Genomic DNA, 18,131 nt, shown 5'->3' with positions numbered 1-18,131 from the left:
TGTCTATGCCAAAGAACTCTGGAGGAATAATCTGTAAATGCTAGTTGAACCATACCAGAAACTCAAGTGTCAGGAATACATTCTATACAGTAAATTGTATTTTACATATCTCTTAAAACTCGCACACAAAACTCAGTTCACACTTAAACTTATCATCATACGAAGATAATACAGGCATTACCGTCTTTACTATAGGGCACATGGGGCACTTGCCCAAGGCCCCCATCCTGAGAGGGCCCAACAACTTCCTTCATACGTTTGTGCTCACGTTGACTACTATGTATAATTTCGAAAATGATATATTTGAAAGAAATAACTAACATATTTATTAAAAAAGGCTATTGATGACAGTCGCTATTAAAAGTAGAAAGACAGTGCTCTTCATGATAGAAATAAATATACTATAAAATAGCCATAAGATTGTACAACCAATCAGTTTCCTACGAATTTACGAAAATTACCGCACCGTTTATTGGAAACTATACTTAAGGCCTGGCTATAAGCAAATATATTTGTAACATGGTAGTAAATATCTACCAAAAGGGCCCCAAATTTATGGGTGCCCAAGGGCCCCAGTATAGCTTGAGACGGCTCTGAATTCAGGCGAAACCCTTTCCTTATCCGATTATAACGAAAAGAATAAAAATATTATACATCTCATCACTTATTTACTCGCATGTGATGTTTTGTTATTGTATTTTTAATTGGTACAATCTAGATTTTAAATTTAATTCAATTACCTTTTTATCACGCTATTGTATACTCTGTGCAAATGTGGAAACCTGGCCGTTTCATATCTTAATTATTTATTTGTTACATTGTACAGTTTGTGTCTCAACTAAAAGAAAAATAAATAAATAAAAGGGAAGTAGCGGTAAGCGGGTAATGCTTATGAGAATAAAATGGTTTATTGTTTGAGAAATAATTTTATTATAATGACAACGCTTTTAATACAATGACGTTTAAGTATTTTATTAATTTCATCATCTCATAGACAATTACTCTTTTTAGCAACTAATTAGACATATTCCTAATTTCCTAACACTGTCTAACGGTATATCACTTTGGAGTAAACAAGAAATATTGAATATGTTGTATGTACTGCGTATAGAATCTGTATTGAAATTACAAGCCCTTATTACCAAAAAATATTTTGTTTGTAAGGTGCCATAATATTTTATGACAGATAAAATCAAAACTTAACAAGCAAATTCACTTGGTGGTAGGGCTTTGTGCAAGCCCGTCTAGGTAGGTACCGCCCACTCATCAGATATTCTACCGCCAAATAACAGTACACTGTATTGTTGTGTTCCGGTTAAAGGTTCCGGTAGAAGGGTGAGTGAGCCAGTGTAATCACAGGCACAAGGGACATAACATCTTAGTTCCCAAGGTTGGTGGCGCATAGGTGATGTAAGGAATGGTTAATATTTCTTACAGCGCCTTTGTCTATGGGCGGTGGTGACCACTTACCATCAGGTGGCCCATATGCTCGTCCACCAAACAAGGCCATATAAAAAAATTTGAATCGCCATTTTTCCGAAATATATTGAATAAAATAAAACTACCGTTTGTATGTAGCTTCTACCGATAATAACCGGCAAGAAGCTGAATAGTTACTCAATGATATCTAACGCGAGTGTCACAGCGTATATATCATAAATAAATAAAACAAATATATATATTTTTTTACTTTTATTTACTATTCATATCAGAGTTTCTTATTTTGTTCTTATTCAGCATCGTGTTGTAAATCTGCAAATGAAAATATTAAATAACAATAGTTCACTATGAATCCCCGGATATTATTTAAATATTGTATGACATTTTATTTAACCAATTATTTACAAATAGAACAATCAGATTCACGCACACACATGTGTCAATCAGTTATTATACCTTATACGAAATTGTACAACTTCGAACTATCCTTTCTGGCGTTACACGTTAGAAAGAGATGGACATATATAAATATTATTGCTCGTTTTGAGAAAATAGTTTACAATCGATTAAATTTTGTCAAAATTATTTTATAGTCTATTCCAATTGCCGGATTGTTCGATTGGTTAAATATATGTCAGCTATATTATGCACTACAAACACTTATCGATAAATATATCTTTATTAATAATACAATATACACTCGAGTTAACTACTCGAGTTAACTATCGACTTTAATTTTATTTCTAAAGTTCCGATATCAACATAGACGACATTCGTAGAACGATTACCACAGGTTATTCAGATTTTTTATTTTTACTTCCTACTTCCATTAAAATTGACCATAGATTTTATACAAGAGAAGTGTCACCATTGTCATGTTAAAAGCAAATTGAACAGAGTTACCTCATGTTCAGATAACTGTATGGGCATTGAAGACGATTGCGATGGGTGCGGAGACCCCAACGAGTAGGGCTGTTTCACCTCACCTGATGCACATATTACACATAAGTAATAAAGTTTCTAATAGTTTCATTAAAGCGTACTTTATCTGAAGATACAATAAATTTAAACATCAATAATATCTATACTAATATTATAAATGGGAAAGTAACTCAGAACTCTGTCTGTCTATCCGTCTGTTGCTCTTTCACGGCCAAACCACTGAAGCTAATTTAATGAGATTTGATACAAAAAAAAAAGGTTTTCATGCCTAACATGTTACAAGCAATTTCTAAAACGCAAGTGAATTCGCTGGCGACAATTAAGTAAGCAAAACAAACGTTGTTTAATATTTTAATGGATTGAATAGTACTGAAAAGATTTATACATTAAATAATGTCTACCGTTTTTAGAAATATATTATCATTTATAATAAGAAAAGCAAGGTATACAAATTCATAAAATATATATCATTGCCAGTTACTTGTGATGTTCAAAACAAAAATTTATTAATTAGTTTAATGTTTATATGTACTAATATCTCTTTTTTACTCACTTTTTGGTTTCGTAGATTCCAATTTTTCTGGCTGTAATAAAACAGAATAAAAATATTTTTATATACTGGCAATGATGAAATACTCAAGTATCAAGTCATAGAAAGCAGCGATCAGCAGACAGAATAAAGACACACTTAACATACTTTTATTTTGATGTACATTTTAATATATTCAAAAAGTATGCTTATATGTATAGTGTGTTTAATTTAAAAGAAAAAAAAATTAACCGGCGAATTTTATTTGATGTTTCCAGTCCGTACTGGTTCACATAATGTTGTCTTAGATTTTCGCGATTATTACACATTGAAATAAAAATCAGACTCTGAAGAAGAAGTCTGCCCGTGACCACGAACACTGCAAAGTGTTCGAAACGTCGGGATGTTAAAAATAATTAATATACGCGGTTAAATCCGTTAAAAAACTAGTTTTATTTAAAAAAAAAATAATCTTTTGAAATTAGAACATCATTAAATTTCATTTTTTTTCAGAGAGAACAAAACTAAAATAATAAAACAACTTAAAAAAAAAAAAAAATTCGATCGTAATCGTTCTGTTAACTTACCATATCGACGAAGCTCGGTTTATAATATTTAGAGCTTATTTCCTTTTCACTCTGAGCGCCGGCCATCGACGGTACCGTGACAGTCGCTGATGCTGATGCTGATGAACATTACATAATCTTTATTTTATTATTCTACTGAGTTTTTGTGTCTAAATTACGTCAAAATTGATACTTATTAAATTTCAAGCGTTAGAAAAAAAACATTGTCTTTTGTTAAGTACATATATGTATCGCAATTTATTCAATCGCGCTCGTTTCTGATTCCTGTGTTTTAATTATCTGTGTTATGTTCCATTGTGTATATAAATGAGTGACTATTCTATAATAGGCCGGCTCACAGATCTTGTTCCCCCACACGGAGTCGCGGTAGTTGACGCGGCGCGGGGCGCGGCGGCGCTTGGCGCGCAGGCGCACAGCGCTCTTGCCGCGAGACTCGACCGACAGCTTGCGCGCCGCGCGGTGGTACAGGCAGCGCGACGACACGCTCGACACCTGACATGCGGACACATTTTATTACACTATCACCCCTTTCCCTTCTCCTTAATTTACCTACCTTTCAAACGGGTGTGTTTTTAGAGGACGTAATTGAAAGGAATGTCTTTTATTTGGAAAATACTAGTAGAAGTTAATACCACCCCCGACCCCATAAGCCTAATAATTATATGTTTATAAACTTCATTGCACACAAACGTAATATCATACTGTAACATCAGTACCGCACGAGGTATAGCTATCTCTTTTAGGCAACCTTTGTGAGAGAAAATTATAAAAATAAAAGAAACATGTATCGAAAACTTAATAAAGTGTTTAGTTTGAGGCGCCGTTCAATATGTATACATTATCTTTAGTTACTTCCCGTAGTAGTTCCCACCTATTGGGTTTAATCTAAACCACCCGTGGACCCAAACAAAAACACACAAACAATATCACCAAAATCGGTCCAATCGTTTAAGAGTTTAGCTACACAGAGAAGATTTACGCAAATCCAGATAGCCTACTCACAAGTTCACATTGCAGATCATCTATCTCATCTTCCATTATGTCGAGCTCATCTGTGTCTTTGGCGGGGACTATCAACAGCTTCGTCTCGGGGCAAGATCCACTCACCACCATTTGCGATGATTTCGGAAATATCAGACGATGTACTGTCCTGGAAACACAACGAAGACATGGAACAGCCTGCAATAACCCAATAGCTCTTTCTATAGAGAAGGTTGAAAGCTTTTGCTACTACGCAGCTACAAGGGTGAGACATGCCGATGTTTTCTCTCAACCGACGAACACGATAAACCACAAATTAAGCAACCTTGTACCTTTATATTTATTGTCAGAATAACTTTGTCTAAGCGGGCACACTGACTGACTTCTAGAGTTCTTGTTTCTCATAGAAAACCATAAAGGCCGTGCGTATTATAAGAGCCGACTAAGCATTTTAGTCTAAATGTCATACACCGACATTATCAGGACTAATCCACTAAATAAAGAATTTTACCATTTAATTTTGGTAAAAAAATACATAATTGATATGCAAAATTGATATCTTGCCTTGGGATATAGCAAGGTGGTTGGAACACTTCTCTGGTGGCCGTGTCCTGGCAGATGCCATCCAGCAGAATAATGTCTTCCATGAGCTCGTTTACTATAAATATCTGAAAAATATTCATTGAATTTTTATTTTTTATATCATGTTAAGTCGATAAGGGCCAGTACGAATAGGACTAGCTACCCGCCCCGGATTCACACGAGTACAATAAAAGTCTATACCACCCAATAATTTGAAATTAGACAACGACCTAAGGTGTCGATAAAATTCTTTCACCCAACGTACCTTAAAAGCTTTAAGGCACGGCACGAAAGCGTTTTCCAGACGCATACTAATCTTTTCTATCGACCAGCCGTGGTACGCTGGCACTGTGGGTAATATCATCACTGACAATTTGATGCCGATCTCACGCCACATTGCTGCTTCCAAACTGAAATTTATATTTTAAATATAAAACAAAAAAATATAAGTCTTAGAGAATTTGCAAGTTTTTGTGCTGACCGTACTTTTATTAAATCAGTAACTGCCAATTGAAAAATCTCGATATCCCGTTTAACTCCCCTAGAAATTAAGCGACCGTTGGATTTTAAGGGTTATTTTGACGTAATCAGTAGCAGGGAACCCCGAAAAGTCGCAAAAAGTGGATAGATTTAGATGATATCTACCCCATTATAGGATGTGGTGCGAGGTTGAAAGCTTCTTTAACTATTGGCATCGTGATGTAATAAGACTGGACGGCCGAGTCGCAGCGCACCGTGTAGCTGTACGGACGATTCGTGAGCACCTAGTTACAAACATTCTTATATCAAGTTAAAGTAAAACACAATTACTTAAACAAGAAGTGTTTAAGTAATACTGTCCAGCTGACTAAAATTTACAACAAAGTACCATTCACCATTTTCAACAAAGATATATAGTTATATTTATCAATATAATCCCCTTGTAATTTTTACTGATAACTCAAACAAGACTGGACTCAAGCTGAGAACGATATAAACAAAATTTGAACCCATGAACAGATAATCTTGCTTTCATGTATGTACATACAATTCAATTTAATTTGTGAATAGGCAGGAGTACTGACAATTCATGGTAGTAGTAACTACCATAAGGATAAAAAATATTAACCTTTGTTTCACTTTAAATCATCAATGCAACGTTATTTCATTACCAGAACTAAGATATTATATCCCTTGTAGGGAACAAATACACTCTCAGACAAAGACTCAGACCCGCTTTGAAAAGGAACTCAACAATCTTGTCGTAGTTGCGAAGACGAATCTTGCATTAAGCCTAATAATTAAGTAAATTTTGTTGTCATTTTACCCACTGGGCGTAGAGCTAGATAGCAGCTAGACGCCTCAAATCTTCCTTAGCATATTTGTCAAACTTTATGACCTTAAGGCATAGTAACACCTATGGGGCCGTTTCTAACATACCTTAGGGTATGTTAGAAACGGCTCCATGGCAAAATATAGGTCTCTAAAATAAACCTAAATTCTGAAACTAACCCCTAAGACTCCAATCGCATTCCCCGATACAATATAATCTTTACTAGGTTCTGCAAACTTCAGATCGGTTCTGAATTCGTAATTTGGTAAGCTTTCGTCCATATCTCCCTCGGGGGGTAGGTAGCTCGCTTCACAGAGTCCTGATACTAGGATGTACAGGCCTCTCGGTTGATCTCCTGTTTTTGAGAAACAGTAAACATATTGGCATTTTATTTATGTACAAGCAAAACCATCAGTAGACAGTCTGTCTATCTGTGTATGATGTATAGACTAAAATCGTCTCCCTAAAACGCGCTGATAATTTAGGCAAAGTTTGAGTATACTGGTTTAGTACTTTTCATACATGATTATATATAATAATCTTCGATCTGATTAGTTTGTCTGTTATGTATATTTTTAAATAATTCAAAATATCACCCAATGGTAAGTGTTCAATCGATCTTTAAAATTATTTTTTTAATAAGATATAATTGTGGACTTGATGTTTGGTTTTTTATAGGTTTTGAGTATGAGTGTTACCGTAAACACAGAATATAAAAAGATAAAGATTAACAATATTAAATAAATTCTATAATCATAATTTAAATATTAATTTACTGATAAAACTGAATAAAAACAAAATGTAGTGTCAGTATCTGTTTAAAGTCTTATTAAACGAAAACTCACCCCGCGATACAAGTATGTCGTTAAAATTGTAGTTGTGAATCTCTGAATTTTCTATGAAAAAATCCGCGACCCTCTCATTACCTTGGAGCCAGGACACGGCGCGGAGTTGAGTCTAAAATCAATATGAGAATGATGACACGGAAACGTGGTGTGCATCATGCACACAAGAGCACGTCCTATTCCCTCACTCTCCAAAATACGGTCAGCATACGACCGGAATGAGTTCAGTGAGGTTATTACGGTTAGAGGATAGCAGCTGTTGCTTTCAAATATTTGTTGCGGATTGGCAAATGTTGAAATCGATAAATCAGTATTATGGAGTATAATGTTACTGCGTAGGTCCATAATACTGTTTTTTTTAATTGATTTTATATAAATCGACAACAAATATTCAATAGCAACGGTTGCTATGCTTTAAAAGTAATTGCCCCAATGGTACTGGACCTATAGCTACACGTACTTCCCGAGTTACGGGACATATCACCATAACTTTGTATTGAGTTATGTTACATTGGGTCTGCAGCAAATAATACTGTCATAGGGTATTGTGTAAGTCCTTTACTTGGTGGTAGGGTCATTGGTCATCAGATATTCTACCATCAAACAGCAATACTTAGTGTTGTTGAAGGGTGAGTGACTGCAGACACAAGGGACCTAAAATCTTAGCTTCCAAGGGTGGTGGCGCTTTGGTATGATGTAAGGAGTGATTAATATCTCGTACATCACCAATGTCTGACGGTGGTGACCACTTACCATCAGGTGGTCTATTTGTCCCTCTGCTAACCTATTACACTAAAGTCGGCAGGGTACCGTTCACATACAAATTATTCTACCAAGTTAGAACGACTGTGATACGTTCCCTTCTATTTCGATCCAGCTTCAACCAAACCGCATCTGGAACGTTGTTCTAGTTACGAAAAGGACTAAAGCGCAACTATTATGTTTCGATTTTATGTCAATAAAATTACACATTACACATACAGTGTAATGTATTAGTACACATGTTTGACGTGACAAAATTTTATAGGAACATTTCTTTATAATTACTTTCCAAAATTTCCAAGCTTTCTTCAAATTTCAATGAGAGTGACAATTTACCAATAACCATTACTCTAACTACTAAATGTCATGATTATTGCGTGAAATACTTCAAACTCACTTCCGGGGAAGAGGGCGCCACTAGGCTACCCTTGTGACGACACAGTTGAACTTTGTCCTCTATAGCATTAACTAGCAGGCGATATTCCACTTCGTCTAGGAAACCTAGGTCATATATAATGTAGGACAATGATAAATAATATTTAAAAATTTTGTTTTCTTAAATGAAATAGTCTACAGCTTCCGTTCAACAGCTGTTACCCTCTTTTAAACGCAATCTCCTTTCGTACATAAATACATACATTCAATCACAATACTCATTCATTACATCTAAACGCGTTTATTATTTTCATTATAATTATTAATAATTTGAGATTATAATCAAAATCAAAATATTCTTTATTCGAGTAGCAGACACTGTTGAATTAAATATAAAGTTACCACCGGTTCGGAAAGTAGATTATACCGAGAAGAACTGGCAAGAAACTTATATCAATTCAATTGACTCATTTTAGTGATTTTTTGGTGATTTAAAGTCCTTATTCCAATGCAAATCGGTGCTTTAAATAAAATTAATGATGAAATGGTGTTATTGAATAAGTTCAAAGACTTCTCCTCTTAAGGAGGAGAGGTCTTAGCTCAGCAGAGAGTATTTACTTAAGGGGACTACATGAGCTAAATGCAAGTTTTATAATGCAAAAAAGTATATCCAATGCAGTAAACCAAATGAAAAAAATATATGATAACCTTCAGGATACATGCTAAGTATTTGTTATTTTGAAAACATGATGTAATTAATTTGGTACGATAGAAAAAAATCACAAAGTTACCTCTAAAAGGATCTTTTAATCAATAATAACTATACTTATATACGTTCCATAATTCTGGTTTTTTGTCAGATTATTCTACAAGCTATATACTATTTAACCTGGGTGTCACTTTTTTAGTAAAATCAATAGATTTTTTTTAAATCCGATATTCTTATTTTCGAGCAAAATGCGTACGCATGTGTGCGTAAACGCCGTGTACAGACAATGCCGGCCGAGGCCTGATGCTATACAGACGTGTCGATCTTTTCGCCGCATCATTCATTACGTTACGAGATATTTTTTTGTAATTTTAATTGTAAATTCATTGTTTCATGTTTTCTTATAATAATTTGATTCTTTCTTGTAAATAAATATATTAAGTTAAAATAGTGTAGTAGTAATTAGGCATTTGTTTTTTTATTATATTATTTGTTATAAATTTTAATTGTGTAAATATGGGAAATAAAGTGAAACGCGTGAGGAAAACTAAAAAACGTTTATATAAATCAAGCGCCGAACATACATACAACGATATTAAAAGGTTAGAGTATTTAATTAGTAAACATATTTTTTTTTTTATAAATTATGAATATTGAAAACATCTATTAGAAAAATGTGCAATCAGTTCGCATATAATCAGATTTTTCGAGCCATTCTTAATAATTACGATAGAGTATTTGGTCAAAGGAAGGAAAACATCAATTGACTTTCATGGGGATCAAGTGACTACATTCGATCCCCATGAATTCGAAGCATTATTTTTTCATTATAACTACTATGACATATTAAGATACATATTTTTTAAATACATAATTTTATAATTAATAAAAATGTAATTACTAACATATATTTATTTTTTACAGAATAAAGAAAGTCGAAAACAATAACACGGAAGCTATTTATATTGCGTAAGAGTTTAATTTTATCGATTGTTTATAATAAGAATTAAAGTTATGTATGAACTAATTTTAATAATAATAAAAAAAAGTAAAGTCTTAACAAAAAAAATGTAATTGTTGTGAACCAGAGAACTAGAATATATAGAAGTGTCATTTGTACGTATTTCATAAATTTAAATTTTTTTGTAACGTCCGCCATATTGGATTGAATATAGCAGCAATTCATGAATCGTGCATTGTCATCGAGATTAAATATGTGTGCCAACTTTCAGCTGAAAGTGGGTGTAATATTTATTCCAAGATTCCAGGACATATGTAATAACATTAATACATACAAGTGAAATTAAATAAAAAAATTAAAAAAAAAATTAACACTAAATGTTTTTTTTTTGTAGTACTAAATATAAATAAAAATATTTTAAGTAATTAAATCAGTTTTATTTTTTAATCATTTTCGAATAACAGTCAAAAGCAATACAAATAATTCTAATATCCTATCTATTTTTATGAGATTTATGATTAAACCTATTATGATTAACCTTTCATTCATCAATGATTCAACCAAATCGAATTGACAACATTTTTTTCTAGTAAATATTTAGATTTTTTTTTTTTAAATTGAATATATATTTTTTCTTTATGAACCAATATTAATAAAACGAACAAATACTACGCTATATGTTACCCCACGGTCACTACACTACAGATTTCGAACACTTACGATTTTATTATATAAATAGATCATTAAACTTTCATAAAATGTAAAAAATTGGTATGTTTCAATATTTAGTATAATATACTAATTGTGGTATAATAATATAAATAATAGAAAAAAAAGGTTAAAACTAACTGTCTATTTTATTGTATACAAAATATAAATAAAAATATTGTAAGTTTAATTGAATCAGTTTTATTTTATAATCATTTGTTAACTAACATCGAAAGAAATAAAAATAATTCTGTTGTCCTATCTATTTTTTATGAGATTTATGATTGATCTTACGTCGCTCGGTTTGGCGCCATCTATTAGAATATTTGGGCGTAATCTCGTTACCTCGCTTAACCCTTAGTACACGGGCTTGCCGTTTTTGTCGATTTTGTAAGTGTGTGCGTGCGATTCTCAAGGGCACTTAGCTCTTGTAGTCCTCTTAATGGGAAGATTACTCTCTACATTTTATCGTTCTGATCTGATGATATAATATACTAGTACTCCGCTAACAACTGGCAACTGTTCTGAATTATTAAAAAAAATTGTAAGTTGTAAAAAATATGACATTTATCTGTTATATATCATATTAACCTTCTTCTTTGAGCTGCATCGCATCGAGCAACATAATGTTTAAAGTTGAAGTGGTAGCCTGCCTCGTCTTGACGGTAATGGCAGTCCACGGACGGTCTCTTTGCAACAATCCCAGCTGACGGGTCACAGTCAATCTACAAAGGGAAATATTAAACTATATACATTACATTGTGGAGGCTTAGTAGTTAATTTAATAAGCATATAGCATAAGCATAAGCAGCCTGTAAATTTCCCACTACTGGGCTAAAGGCCTCCTCTCCCTTTGAGGAGAAGGTTTGGAGCATATTCCACCACGCTGCTCCAATACGGGTTGGCGGAATACACATGTGGCAGAATTTCGTTGAAATTAGACACATGCAGGTTTCCTCACGATGTTTTCCTTCAACGCCGAGCACGAGATGAATTATAAACACAAATTAAGCACATGATAATTCAGTGGTGCCTGCCTGGGTTTGAACCCGAAATCATCGGTTAAGATACACGCGTTCTAACCACTGGGCCATCTCGGCTCAGGCTAATTTAATAAACATAACTGTATTTGATTTAGTCAAATACAGTTATGTTAAGCAACCAATTTTTGGAACGCACTTGCGTTATGGAAAATCAGAAGTAACGACGGTACCACAAACACCCAGACCCAAGACGACATAGGAAACTAATTAACTTTTTCTACATCGACTCGGCCGGGAATTTAACCTGGGACCTCGGAGAGGCGTACCCATGTAAACTGGTGTACACACTACTCGACGACAGAGGTCGTCAAATGATATTAAGGCTTTGTGCACGACCGCCTGGGTTTGTACCACCCATTCATCAGATATTATTGTGCCAAACTGCAATCCCTAGTGTCATTGTATTCCAGTTTGAAGGGGGAGTGAGACAGTGTTACTACAGACACAAGGGATATAATATCTCTTTTTCAGTTAACAAGGTTGTCGCACTGGCGATGTAAGGAATTGTTAATATTTCTTACAGCCTATGACCCACCATGTCTGGGCGGTGGTGACCACTTACCATCAGGTGGTCTATTGAGCCATCCATACGTATATAATAAAAAACTAAATCTCCTTTTTAATTAGCGCTAACTAATGAGTTTCGTGACGGTTCTCCAATAAAATATGTTGTAAAATGTCGATTCAAAACTGCTCGTTAAGTAATTATTAATAAAGTATATTTTGTTTTGCATCAAATATACACTGACTCAAAATATATATCTTGATATATATATATTTACCTATCCCCTTCTAGTCTGTTATACAAGGTTTCCTGTATTTGCTTGTTGTCCACCAACTGTGGGAGGAGGTTGCAGACCTCCTGCTCACCCGTTACAAAACCCTGAAGCATTTTATTAGGAATATGCACTTATTAGTTGACTAGTTTTCTACAATTAAGTCAAGTCACATGGGTACCATATACACAACTGACCACTCACCATCAACTAGCCTATGATATTGGGTGTATTTATTTTTATTCTTACCTTCCCAACGTCATATCCGAACGCCAATTGTATATCAATCATTCTATCTATATACGCCATTACTTTCGGAATTGATACTCTACAAAAAATAAACACATTTAATGTCACACGCTTCTAAACAAACACTGGTGATGTAACGCACTGGACAATAATTACATGTTTAAAACAATAACGGCTGTTCAAATCCTTATGGATAGGACCTCTTGTAGTAAAGCAACAGCCTGTAAATGTCGCACTGCTGGGGAAAGGCCTAAGGTTATTCCAACAGGCTGCTCCAATTCGAGTTGGTGGATAAAAATACGGCAGAATTTCATAGATACATGCATTTTTCCTAACCATGTTTTCCTTCGCATACGCACACAAGATGAATTACAAACTCAAATTAACACCTGAAAATTCCGTGGTTCTTGCCTGTGTTTGAAACTGCAATCATCGGTTAAGATGCACACGTTTTCACCACTGGGCTCTTAGCTAATTAGTAACACCACTCACTATGGTAAATGGGGATAAAATAAAAGAATCTTAATCGAAGATCCAAAGAGCAAATACACTTATTTATATTCCATCTCTTAATTGGCGATAGAAAATATCGTGGGGAAATCTACATCTTTTGGGTACATATATAGTTATAGTAGTAGTAGTATATAGTTTTTTTTATTAAATGAGATATATTATTATATTATTATATGTTATTTTGATTGTTACCTGGCCAGCTTACATAGCCTAATAAATCTCAGCATCCTCAACAATTTCGTAGCAGTGAGTACGCTGGAGTTAGAGTTGTTCCACTTATCCCAGGCTGTTACCGCATCTATTATATCCAGAATTAAATCTGAAATCACATAAATATTTATTAAATATATCTGAGAAACCAGTTAAACACATAATTCAATACACGCACACAACTTATCTGACAATCTACTATACATCTGTATACTATTGTAATGATGATTTCTTTAGCGATATAATTTGCTAAAGCGCCATCTAGCGGAGAACTATGTGCAAACGTTTATAATGATCGGTTAAGCATGGTCACAGTCTAGACTCTCAAGCCGACGTACCAACTATTCGTTTCATTCTTTATAGATAAGTTCTTCTAAAGGCACTGAGAGCCATATTTAAGTCTGTTAACCCTCAACAATAACTTGCTCTAGTATAAGTAAGATTAAAAGTCCCCCAGAAGACCACAAACTCAGACCAGTCATCGACTCAACAGATTTAAATAAACACTAACCCGCCGTTGCCATAAGAATTATGAAGAAGTCCAACTTATTCCAATGCGATTTGAAATATCCACGAACGGTTAAAGCCAGCATTTTAACAATCATTTCAATTACATATATTATGTAAAAGAATCTAAAATTACATTAAAATTATAATTAATCTTCCTATCCATACTAATATTAGAATTGCGATTTTTTTAATTGAATTTATATGTTAGAAAAATGTTGAAGTAAAATTCCCTTATGCGATCTTTGAGTATAATTCCAAGGGCAAATTTGAGATCAACCAATAAGAGTGACACGTCAATAACAGTTATTTTAATAAAATAATTATATTATTAGTAAGTAACTCACAGGTTGAGCGCCTTAATTGCATATACAATACCGGAAGAGACCGGCGCCTTCAACATAACTTCGCTCAGTATGACCGGCGTGTTACACAGTATCATCATATATATGAAGCCATCGAACCAAATGTTTGAGACCAGCCTGTAGCACCACTGACGCCATTGGTGACGCGGGATCTGAGCACTCGCTTGTTCAGGCATCATCATGTCCACCAGCTTATGTCGAAGCCAGACCGCGTGGGCCTACGAGAGAAAAGAAGAAGCTAAGTTGTAAGCATTCACAAATATCGTATATTCCAACCAGAAGAGGACAAAAGCAAAAACTTTTGACGTGATGTCATTTGTGCTGTTATTCATTATGGATTTTGGAAAAAATGACGTTTTGAACATCGATTAAACTATGATGGGAACTTTGGGAGTAAAATAAAAGTGGATTTAAGTAGTTTAGTGGAGCAATGTTGTATTATGAATAAAGATATATTCGTAAAACACGTGGTATACATTAAACTAAAGGAAGTTTATTTTTATTCCTTCTTCGAATCGAATATACTATAGATCTATAATAGAAATAAATCTATCATCGTCAAGCTGCCCGAATATCAGACAAGTCAAAGAATCCGACGAAGACATGTGGTACAATTCGTGATGTTTTTCTTCACTTTAAGCTCTAATAACGAGAACTCGATAACTAAACTATGCTCTTCATTCGGATAGGAGTCTAGATGTAATAATCCTTACCTTAGGTTTCCACAATGTGCCCAACTGTTCCAAGTTAATCCTTCCATCATCAGCGTCAGCGGCTATCTCCACCGCCTGAACGAGTGTTCTCACACCATCCTTACTTATCTTACCGTGCTCATACTGACGCCAATAAGAGATTTTCATCGCTTTAAGTACACGTTGGTTTGCTTCCCTAAGTAATCATATTTTATTTGGAATCTACTGTTATGAGCGGTGATAATATTTAGTGACGTAGCGTAAAGTTATTTAACAATTAAATTATTAGGAAATGCCCAGCCTTTTCATTCACAAACAATACAAAAGTGGGATACAAATGTAGGATTTCAGTTTTAATTAAAATGAAACGTCAATTTACATCGTCTGTTACTTCCACGTATTCTATCGTCAACGAGTAAATGTGCCACCTGATGGTAAGTGGACACTTCCGACCATACACAATGGTGCTGTATTTAACCATTCCTTACATCGCCAATGAGCCACCAACCTTGGGAATAAAATGTTATGACCCTTATGCCTGTTCACTCACCCTTTAAACTGGCATACAATAATACTAAGTTTTGCTGTTTACCTGCAGAATATGTGGGTGGTACCTACCCAGACGGCGGGCTCGCACAAAGTACCACCTTGTAATAATACTATCGAGCTACTTTACCTAAGCGTTCCTTTAACGAACGCGTAGCACGACCCATTACTCAGTATAATTATTAAAAAAAAATGCGATAATCTATAATTTACAGTCTGCCACAGTCTAGTCACAGATTCACAATGAATATTTCTGAACAAATTTACAATACCAATTTAATGACTAACGTACCTCATCATTTCCGCAAACTCCTTCTTCGTCGGCTCGTTAGGTATTTCCCTCTCGCAGTCGGGACAAGTGGTGTAGTGGTAGCCCATGTAAGTATCGTCTTCGCTGTCTTCATCACGTGACATCTGAATCTGGTACGGATGCTTGATCGTTGTACCTTTAAGGTCACTTTTAGTTGTTAGTCGATCGAATCCTTAGATTAATTAAAAATAATCAAGACATTGTCATGAATAACTACATATATGTACCAACTGTTACGGTGATCGGTCAAACGCTGTCGTAGTCTATTCTCAAAAAGACACAGAGCAGGACTTCTGCCGAGTTCTGTTAGTTGATGTACCACTAATGAGTTCTTGAACTAGCTTAACTACTAATTACAGTATATTCTGATTATTACTATGGAGTCCTCTGGCATAGAAACTCCTTTGACTTGATTTTTTTTTTGGTAAAAGACAAGATACTTGATAATGATGATTTAGACATAAATAAATTTACAATTTTTTACTGATTGTCATTTCTAACATTTGAATATAACTAATAATCTTCCACCTGCTTGCACGAGATCCCAATTAGCATCAGTGAGGAACTTGTCCATTTTCAGCATGGAGATACAACGATCCCTTGTAGCCATGATGCGCTTTACACTGTTTGTCATGTTGGCTTTCTTAGCGAGTGATATATCAGCTAGCCCCAATACTTTCAGCACCTTTTGCATTGACGTTGCGTTCACGATTAAAGATAATATAACTAAACCTGCTGTTTGAATTATAAATATCTAAAAAAGTTAAAAAATGCTATGAATAAATTTTGGAATATTCAATATAAGTTTCAGACAAAATAAGGCAAAACCATTCGTACCTCCCCAGCATCAGCTACAACAGGATTTTGGAGAACAATCAACGCTAAGCAAAGCGACAACGGACCTCTCAGCCCTCCCCAAACACAAGCCATCGAATGTTGCCAGGATATTCCATACCCTATATGCCTTAAAATAGGAGTCATTATCGAATAAACCAGTAATCTCGAGAAGAACACAGTTGTATACGTGACGAATATTAACGAAACTTGACGAACGCTGATCACATAGCTTAACTTCTCAAATATGACCACACCGACCATTGTGAATACCAGCGTATTGGCGAGATGAGATAAAATATTCCAGAAATGTGAAACTATGTGTTCGACATCACCAGCAACTGTCGACTTTCGTTTACTTACCATCACTCCAGCTATAACCGTACCTAATAAACCAGAGACGTAGAAATACTTCTCGCCGATGTAGAACGTAAGGTAGGCCCCTGCCAGCGTCACAGTTACCACACAAAGCAAGTCATAGTACGTTATAGATAACAAAGTAGCAGTTATCTTACCCATTACTAAACCTAGTAAAACCCCTCCCCCGGCGAAGCGAAGCAGCAATAAGGATATTTGAGAAGCCTCTGTCAAAGCCAATGCTAAGTAACCGAAAACGGCTGTAAATTCAATCATGGCTGTAGCATCTCCTATCAAACCTTCCCCCAACAAAAGTACCCCGATATATTTCCCTTTGGACATTTCTTTCAATTGTTTAACAACTTCCATTGGATATATTGGTGAGCAAATCACTCCAAATAAAAATGCGGTAGGGAAATTCCAGGACGATTCGATCAGGTTATAAGCCATGAAGGCCGCCATTAAAGCCGTCATCAAAGCACCCGGTACGCCAACGAGCAATATTTGAGGAAAACACTTCCAAAACGAATGCGAGTCGACACTATAAGACGTATAGAAGACTATTATAGGTAGAAATATTAACAGCATCAAGTCTACGTCGATGTAACATATTTGGACTATTGGTTTAAACGATGGGTAAACATTGGCGCAAAATCCTGCAATTCCTCCCACAGAGAACATTACAACTCGATACGGAATACACATGTTCGTCCACAGCATTATCGTCCTTATTAATACGCCAATAAGAATGGTTGTAAATACAAACAGAAACGCCAGAGACGTTGGATACGCCAACGTTGGTCGGTGTGGGTCGTCGAAACGAATTGCTTCATTGGTAACATTTTTAGATTTGATCGTGTTATTCGATTCAACGATGCGGATATAAATGACTATAACAAAGTATTGTAAAGGAGACATTTTATGAAATGTAGTCGTGGCCACGCAGATGCCGTAATAAAGATAATATATGAATATTAAAAGGATTAATGAAAAAGA

The 18,131-nt window shown here is 34.9% G+C and overlaps 1 protein-coding gene across 1 annotated transcript; it reads right to left on the bottom strand.

Moving 5' to 3' along the window:
* Nucleotides 1–1,681: 1,681 nt before the first annotated feature.
* Nucleotides 1,682–18,053, bottom strand: LOC125073531 (sodium/hydrogen exchanger 10-like). The gene is made up of 22 exons (XM_047684392.1): nt 16,782–18,053; nt 16,473–16,698; nt 15,927–16,080; nt 15,110–15,284; nt 14,379–14,614; nt 14,036–14,157; nt 13,507–13,633; nt 12,802–12,880; nt 12,559–12,659; nt 11,325–11,458; nt 8,378–8,481; nt 7,219–7,330; nt 6,553–6,728; nt 5,707–5,825; nt 5,327–5,471; nt 5,044–5,147; nt 4,501–4,648; nt 3,837–3,990; nt 3,499–3,590; nt 2,936–2,966; nt 2,344–2,426; nt 1,682–1,752 (listed from the first exon to the last, which is right to left on the bottom strand). The coding sequence occupies exons 1-22, from the start codon at nt 18,051–18,053 to the stop codon at nt 1,693–1,695; spliced, it is 3,954 nt and encodes a 1,317-aa protein (XP_047540348.1). The 3' UTR covers nt 1,682–1,692.
* Between the last annotated feature and the right edge of the window lie 78 nt (nt 18,054–18,131).

The sequence above is a fragment of the Vanessa atalanta genome, chromosome 24 (assembly GCF_905147765.1).
Source record: "Vanessa atalanta chromosome 24, ilVanAtal1.2, whole genome shotgun sequence".
Lineage (NCBI taxonomy): Eukaryota > Metazoa > Arthropoda > Insecta > Lepidoptera > Nymphalidae > Vanessa > Vanessa atalanta.
This window is presented reverse-complemented; position numbering and strand designations above follow the sequence as displayed.